The following is an 8,131-nucleotide window of genomic DNA, read 5'->3' as shown; positions in this document are numbered from 1 at the left end:
ACACGGCAGGTTTTATCTGCACATACTGATAAGTCAGCTCCATGGGCTTGGGTCCACCCTCAGGACGCAGCCTCGGAGCAGGTCAAGAGGCTCTAGCCAGCTCCCTGCGTGGACGGCTCCCCTCCCCGTTCTGTGGTCTGACACCCAGCCCCCTCCACGGCCTGCTGAGCCCCAGCGTTGCCTCCAGGGGGCAGTGGTCTCTGGACCTAGTGGGAGGGCCTGGTCTCTGGCACCTGATTCCCCAAGGGGACCAGCCCTGAAAGGTGACTCTGGGGGCCTCTGAGGCAGGGATGAGGACGCAGCAGGCCAATGAGCCCACCCTCCTCCAGTGAGTGTGCCACCAGCCTGAACCCCGGGCCTCGCCTGTCCCTGGGCCTCTGTGAGGGGAGGTGCCCACGGCCAGCAGCACACGTCCTCCTGGAGTCAGAGCTGGGCCTCCGTGGCTGAGGGCAGAGGGCAGCACCAGCTGGGGAGGGTGGCTGGACCGGCTGTGTCGGGATGCTTTTCACTGCACACGGAGTGTGCTGGGACAGGGAGGCAGAGGGTCTGGCCCTCCCGGGTCACTTGCAGCTCAAGGTTGTCTTCCAAGGCAATGCCCCCCTTCAGGATCCCGAGGAACCGGTGGGCAGGACTGAGCCCGGCCGGGCAGACATTGTACTCTGCAGTTTCTGGGTTTGGGGGCATGGAGGGCCAGGGCCCCACCTCCTCCTGCCGGCCAGCTGCTGCTCTGACCATCAGAGAGCCCCAAGAGGAAACGGGGGCAGGGGCTGTGGCCGCGCTCTTGGCCTGTGGAGAAGCTGTGTACTTGAGCCACAGACAGGACAGCTGCCCTTGATCCCCCTGGCACCAGAGTGGTGGTCAAGGGCCCTGAAGCCGCCAGCAGCCTTGGCCACATAAACGGCTTCTCTAGTGGGCCATCTGAAGCACCCCTGTACCTGGCCCCAGAAAAGCGTGCCTGGTGCTAGCAGTGGGGGAATGGGTAGGCCTGTGCCTCCTAGCAGGAGAAGACCCTAGGACCAGGCCGTGGGTGGGGCACCTGCACGGGCAGAGGGATGCCGGGAGCCCGCAGGGAGGTCCCACCCATGACAAGGTCATGTGGAGAGGCCTGATGGGCAAGGCGAGGTCACCTGATGCTGTCAGGAGCAGCCGCCCTGCTGCCCTGGCCCAGCACGAGCCCCCAGGGTGGCCTCCTGCCTGGACTTCACAGCGCGGGTTTGTGTTGGTGCTGATCCAGCCACTCGATTCCCCGCCAGGCCCTCTGGCTGCGGTGGAGTGGACACGTCCTGAGACCCATGGAGGTCGGGGTGTGGCAGGGTCCCGGAGCTTCCTCTCAAGCCGTGCTGATGACCCACCTGCTCCTGCAGGTGTTGGCCTAGTGGACGCTCTGCAGGACTCCTTGCCAGGGGCCCTCCCGGCCAGACTGCCTCACCTCTCAGGCAGGATGCGGCCGGCTCGGCAGCAGTGGGCAGTGGCCGCTCCCTGGTTGACCACAGGATGCAGGCTTCTTTCCACCTACGCCAGTCACGGCAGACCCAGAGCCGCAGGGAGGCAGACGGACACAGTGGTCACCACCTGCAACAGGGCACTGCTGCCCACGCTGCGGCCACTGTGGTCGCTCCCCAGGCGGCAGCCACAAGGTCGGCAGCCTGGGACAGCGTGGAAGCCTCAGCGGGCTCAGGGCCAGGGTGCCCTGCTGGGTGGACTTCACCTGGACCACAGGGGGGGCTGCACCATTCTCTCCCCTCCCTCCTGTCTTCCTCTCCCCTTCCCCTCCCCCTTTCTCCCCCTCTCCCCTCCCCCACCTCCATCTTCCTCCCCCCTCCCCCACCTCCCATCTCTCTCCCCCTCCCCAATTTCAGGTGCCAGCCTTGGGCTCCCACACAACTTGGGTCAGGGTGCCTCCTCCCCTCACCTCAGGGGTTCCGCCAAGGGCCCCTCCAGACTGTAGACCTGTCACCTCCCCTGCCCAGTGGGATGAGGGCCCCAGCCCTGGAGCAGTGGCACCCCGCCAGGCAGGTTGCCTTTTCTGAGCCTCTCCACCCAAGGTTTCATCAGACCAGCTCAGGACCTTTGTCGGCCCACCCCTCCACCCTATTACCCCATCTGCCCCAGACGACATGATGCCTGGAAGGCCCCTCCTCCTGTGGGCCTGGGTGTGGGGCCCCAAACAACTCTGGCCGGAAGAGCTGGTCCTGGTCCTTCCTTGAGAACCCCTGACCTCCACCCACTCTCGGGGACCCTCTGAGGGGCCAGAAGGGGTCCCAGGCTGGCCCTTGGGGTTCCCGGGTGGCAGGAGAGCAGGAGGGACCTGGGCCTGGGGCAGAGCAGGCTGAGCCGTCGTCTGTCAGTCTCTCTGCCCCTCCTCCCGGCTCTGCCCTCGTGCTCTCTTCTCGTGCCCTGGAGGCCCCTTCTGTCTCGCTCTGCTAACCATCTTCCTCACTCACGTCCCGTCCCCGTCTCCCATCTCACGGCCAGGTTGGCCATGTAGACGCGGGTCCCCCGCTTTCCTCCACACTGCCCACCCCCGCTCTCTTGCTTTCTCCCCATCTGTGTCTCCTTCTCTCCCATCTCTCACTTCTTCTCTCTCCCAGAGGCTGTCTCTGCCTACAGCAGCTCTTGACAACCAGGCTGAGGCCCGAGGGGGCTCCTGGGACTTCTGCACTTCTGGCTTTTGTAGACGCCTGTGTCACATGCTGACACAGAGGTTAACGGTCCCCCCACCTCTCCCTACACCTGGACTTGGAGCTCAGGACCAGCTGCTCACACTCAGGCCTGGGACCGACAAGGCAGCTGAGGACCAGCCCTCCCTGGCGGCAGCCCCCCAGATAATGGGGAGTGGGCCAGGGTGGGAAGCAGCTGGCAGGGCCTGTGGAGAGCCCCCAAGTGGGAAGCCCTAGAAAGCCACCTGGAAGATGCCCCAGGCGCTCCACCTCCCAATACGCGGCCGTGGGTGGCACAGAGCCCCAGGGGAGAGCTTTATTCTGGCCCCTGTGGGGCAGTAGCAGAAGGCTGGCCATCAGAGCCTCAGGCACCCGGCAGACACCCCCCTCCCAGGGCCCCAGGTGTGCCAGGCTCTGGACGGAGCAGGGTCCCTGGGCTTGGCCCCGCTCAGGCCCCAGTCCTCCTGTCCTCATCCTGCCCCTCTTCTGCCCCGGGGTGGGGGTGGTGCCTTCCAGGCTCCATGCCCAGGCTGTCCTGCTGAGTTGAGCCTCCTGAGTGTCCACAGCTCACGGCGCACAGCGAGCTCAGGGCAGACTGTGGGGCTCGTCTCTGGCCACTGGTTCCCCCGCAGGGGAGCCCATGGCTCATCTCCTAGGTCAAGGTCACAGTCAGACTGTCCTTGCTCTTGTGGGCCTTGGCTCGGGGGGATGTGGTTGACACAGACGCCTCCTTGAACTCCTTGGCCATGAAGTAGTAGCAGATGGCGTCCAGGCAGCAGTTGGCATCTGAGAGTCTGCTGGTGATCTGGATGGCTGTCTTAAGGGCACAGGTCTGCAGGCCCAGGGCCACGTGCACGGTCAGCACCACGTGGAAGGGCAGGAAGCAGACCACGAAGACGGCCAGATTCGCCAGCACCATGCGAGAGGCTTTCCGCGTGGCTTCCGCCTGGCTCGGGTTGGCCTCAGGCCGCTGGGTCAGGGCGGTCACCACCTGCAGAGAGCAGAACACCAGCACGGCCAGCGGCAGGTAGAAGCCCAGCAGTGAGAAGACCCCGGTGGAGGTGTTCTGCCCGGAGCGGGCGGCGAAGCAGAAGCCACTGTCCTGCACGTCCAGGAACCAGCGGAGCACCAGGGAGCCGAGGACCACGGCCCAGAGCGCGGCGCACACGGCCACGGCCCGGCCCGGGGAGCGGAGCCTGCGGGTGCGCAGGGGGTGCCGCACGGCCATGTAGCGGTCCACGGCGATGGCCGTGATCAGGCTGATGCTCATGTACCTGTTGAGCAGGTACACGGCCTGGGAGAGCTGGCAGAGCAGCGTGTCCTTGGAGGTGTCCCCGAAGTGCAGGAAGAAGGGCAGGGCGCAGAGCAGGCAGAGGTCGGCCACGGCCAGGTTGGCCATGTAGATGCGGGTCTCCGTCCACCGCAGCAGGCGCCAGCACAGCACCCAGAGCGCCAGCCCATTGAGCACCAGGCCGAGCGCCAGGAGCCCGCCCAGGTAGGTCAGCAAGACTCCCTTGACCACTAGGGGCTCCCAGAAGCTGCAGTTGCTGCTGTTCATGATCCCGGGGCTGCAGAGGGGAGCAGGGTGTGAGGTGGGCAGGCCAGCGGGGGGAGCCTGGCCACCCCCACCTCAAGAACCCCACGTTCACCTACCCAAGGACACCCCAGGAAGCCCCGAGGCACCCTCCAGGCCACCCGTGGGAAACCAAGGCCTTCAGAGGCCTGTGGGCCTGAGATGGCTCGGGGAGCCAGCCTGGGGCTGGACTCAGGTCCCCGTGCCTGAGTCTCTGCAGCGACCTGCTGGCTGCTGGGCAGAAAGGACAGCGGGAGTGCACGGTCCACCCCCAGCCCCCGCCAGGCTGGCTCCACCCGCTCTCAGACCCCAGGGCCCCCACGCCACCTGCTCTCAGAACAGGGACCCAGGGGTGACCAGCCTCATGCCATTCTCAGCAGGGGGGCTCAGAGGAGACTGCAAGACAGGGAGTCCAGGAGCCCTGGAGTCTGAGAGCGGGTAGACTCAGCGGCCCATGGGGTCCCGGGTGGCTCACTGGCCCCCCACCGTGTCCCCCGCAAACCTGGCTGCAGGAGGCACCCACGTCTGATGCACTCCTGCACCTCAGCAGGGCAGGCGTCTCCCGACGGGGCCCTTCCTAGCTCCTGAGGCCCAGGGCAGCAGGGGCGCAGCTCGGCCCTCCAGAGAAGCCCAGCCCCTCTCTCCCTCCTGTGCTGGGTCCTCTTGCTGAGGGGATGGTGGTTGGGCGCTCTGGCTCCCAGCCTCCCTCCCTCCTCCCCTCCAAGAGCCTCCCCAGCCGCCCTCAGCCCCCTAGACTGGCCTGATGCCCATCTGGTTCAGGAGGCCCCTGGAGTTCCCCGTGGTCAGAGCCGCCCTGTGGTTCTGGCGGCCTTGGGGTGTTGCTGGGTGACCTCCACCCGGTCATCATCAGAAGCTCCTACACGGCCTCACCCTCCACACCTCTCACTCCCCTGCACACACTCCATGACAGCCCAGGACTGCCAGGACCAGCTCACCAGGCTGGGGATGGACTTGGTCAGCGGTCTGACGTTCCTGGTGTGGTACCCTGAGCTGGGCGGCACCCAGAGGCGTGGGTGTCAGATGTGTGGGCCCATGGAGCATGCCTGTGTGAGTGGCAGGCACCCTCCGGACCCCCTCCCACCCGCCACCTTGGTTCCTCTGGCTGGAAGGACCTGGAGGGGTGGGGGGAGAGGCCTTCCTCCCTCCATGAGCCCCGGGCCCCCTGGGGGCTCCTTGACCTTCAGGCGAGTTCGAGAAGGGGGTTCAGTCCATTGGAGGGGGGAGTCTGCTCCCCTGCCCCCACTCACACACAGGAAGAGAAGAAACATCCAGAGGCGGGGTATCAGGCTCACGGGTGCCGGGGGTGGCAGCGGGGCGCTCATTTCCTGAGACACAGCCCCCTGGGAGTGTCCAGGCCCCAGTCCATTAGGGGAGCTGGTGCCCAGACCGCAGCGACAGGGAGCGGAAATATTCCACCCCATTATCCCGGTAAATCCCTTCTGAATTTTAAGTGCCCATTCGCCAGCAATTCAAGTTTCACAGAAGCGTCCACTGTGCGAAACCTCTCGCCTGTGTTTGAAGGATTCCACTTGTCCACTCCTTGTTTTGTGGCCCCAGGCCCAGGCAGGCAGGCTCCCCAGACTCCAGAACCCAATGGGGCAGCTGCTGGGGGTCCCCTCTGCCTGCGTGCCTGCCCCCCGGCCCAGAGCCCCCGAGCCTGCTGGGAGCACCGGGTGATCCTGCCACACGCGCACCTCCGGGCCATCTCCCCACCCGCCCCTGGCTCCTCGGGGCAGTGAGGCCTGCAGCAGCGGACGGTCACCCGGGCGCTGCCTGGGACAGCAGGGGGAGGCAGGCTTGCCCCTCACGGGATGCCCTGCACCCGACGACTGTCTCGGGGCTGTGTCCTGCTCCACACTTGTAGGCGTGTTAACTTTCAGTCCAGCCTCGCGTGGCCCAGTGTTTGGAGAAAAGTGAAAGTGAAAGTGAAGTCTCTCAGTCCTGCCCAACTCTGCGACCCCATGGATAGTAGCCTGCACCAAGCTCCTCCGTCCATGGGATTTTCAAGGCAAGAGTACTGGAGTGGGTTGCCACTTCTTTCTCCAGGGAACCTTCCCAACCCAGGGATCAAACCCAGGTCTCTCACATTGTAGACAGACGCTTTACTGTCTGAGCCACCAGGGAAGCCCAACGTTTGGAGAGAGCAAGTTAAACAATCTAGCTGCCATCTTCACATTTTCCCCTTTATAGCGACCGCTAACCGTCAGGGAGAAGGGCATCAACTCTGCAAGATTATCAGGGTGCACGCCAGGCCCCTGCTCATGGGCCCTCCCCCTTGCGGTGGAAAAGGTTTGGGGGGTCAAGTCCCCAGGTCCAGCTCAAACAGCATCAGGTCCTCAGAAGCCATGGCAACACACTCAGGTCCTGCCTACCCCAGGCAAGGCTGCAGGGCCCCAGGGCAGGGCTGGGGGGTGGCCGGGGCTCAGAGCGCTCAGCTGTGGGGGCACCGCCACTTCCTGCTGGGGGAGGCAGCCCTGGGAGCGGGGCAGAAGCCCAGAGGCTTCGCTTCCTGCCCCCACAGCGGTGGCGGGTCAATCCGCTCCCCCCCCAGGGTGGGGAGCCACCTTCACTTCAGCGCTGAGGCGCCTTTGTCAGTCCTACGCCCTAAGTGGGGTCTGGGGCAGAGAGTGGAGTGCTGACCCCCGTTGTCCGGGCGCCGTAGAGGTCTCTGGAGCTGGGACCCCAACTTAGAAATAGCCCAGGACCCGGGACGAGTTTCACAAAGCCGCGTTCGCTGTGCTAGGGGCCCCCCTCAGACCTTCCCTTCTAGCTTCAGACACTGGTCTAAGCCCACGAGAGACTTCAGAGACTCGAGTAAGGGGGGACCAGGCCCCAGGAGTCACCCTAAGACCCTCTGCATGCTGCCCATGAGTGACGTCCCGGTGCCAGACCGTCAGCCCCCACAGGGCTCCTCCTACGGGTTACCTGCCGAGGTTCAGAACCCCGGCGCGGCCTTCTCCTGCTGAGACCCCCTCCCCCTCCCCCTAGGAGACCCCCTCCCCCTCACTCTCGGAGATCCCGTCACAGCCCTCCCCCTCTGAGACCCCCTCACCCTCACCCCTGAGACCCAGTCACCCTCAAACCTCTGAGACCCCCTCACCCTCATCCCTGAGACCCAGTCACCCTCACCCCCTGAGACCCCGTCGCGGTCCTCACCCCTGAGACCCCTTCTGAGACCCCCTCACCCTCACCCTCTGAGATCCAGTCACCCTCAAACCTCTGAGACCCCGTCACGGGCCTCACCCTCTAAGACCCCCAGCCCCCGCGGGCACTGACCTGACTCACTGGTTCCCTCCTGAGCTGCTGACGCCTCGACAGGTCCTGCCGAAGGGCTGGTAGGGAAGCGGGGCCGGGTGAGCCGGGCCTCCACACTGTCCCGACCGCACCCCTCCTTAACGCCGGCAGGCAGTGGGCGGGCTGACAACAGTGACAGTGCCTGGGGCTCCCCAGTGCCCTCGCCGGCCCAGACCGGGGCTGCCTGGGGGATTCCTGGGAGAGGAAGTGGGGTGCCAGCGGCCGCCTCTGTTGACGCCCAGAGAAGCAGTGGTCTTTCTGGAGACAGCGGAGCCGGAGGTCGTGACCTCCCGTGGTGCAGAGGCACCTTCCCCGTCATCTCCCCGGGCGGGGACCCCGTGTCTGCGGTCAGTGCCCGACCCACCCCCGCGTCCTGGCAGGAAGGCCCTGCACCTCCGCACGCACGGCAGCACAGCACAGCCCACTCCGGGTGGGTTTCCTGCCGCTCTGCTCCAACCCCCGCCACCCCTCCACCAGCTAGCCTCCTCACTGCCCCTCCTCAGAATCCGGCCTTGCAGACCACCCCCTCCCCTTCTAGAATGTTCTCTCCTGTGCCCTCCCCTCCGAGCTCAGGGCCCCAGAC

General features: G+C 65.7%; 1 protein-coding gene across 1 annotated transcript; it reads right to left on the bottom strand.

The window, feature by feature from the left end:
- Positions 1-2,900: 2,900 nt before the first annotated feature.
- On the bottom strand, positions 2,901-7,818 carry GPR35 (G protein-coupled receptor 35). Its single transcript, XM_040232006.1, has 2 exons — positions 7,531-7,818; positions 2,901-4,228 (listed from the first exon to the last, which is right to left on the bottom strand). The coding sequence occupies exon 2, from the start codon at positions 4,216-4,218 to the stop codon at positions 3,313-3,315; it is 906 nt and encodes a 301-aa protein (XP_040087940.1). The 5' UTR covers positions 4,219-4,228; positions 7,531-7,818; the 3' UTR covers positions 2,901-3,312.
- Between the last annotated feature and the right edge of the window lie 313 nt (positions 7,819-8,131).

Source organism: Oryx dammah, unplaced genomic scaffold (assembly GCF_014754425.2).
Source record: "Oryx dammah isolate SB20612 unplaced genomic scaffold, SCBI_Odam_1.1 HiC_scaffold_28, whole genome shotgun sequence".
Taxonomy (NCBI): Eukaryota; Metazoa; Chordata; class Mammalia; order Artiodactyla; family Bovidae; genus Oryx; species Oryx dammah.
Note: the sequence above shows the minus strand (reverse complement) of the source record. Positions and strands in the feature narration are given on the sequence as shown.

Bases quoted from the DNA above. Each gene is read 5' to 3' on its own strand.
- GPR35 (XM_040232006.1), bottom strand. From the start codon at position 4,218: ATGAACAGCAGCAACTGCAGCTTCTGGGAGCCCCTAGTGGTCAAGGGA.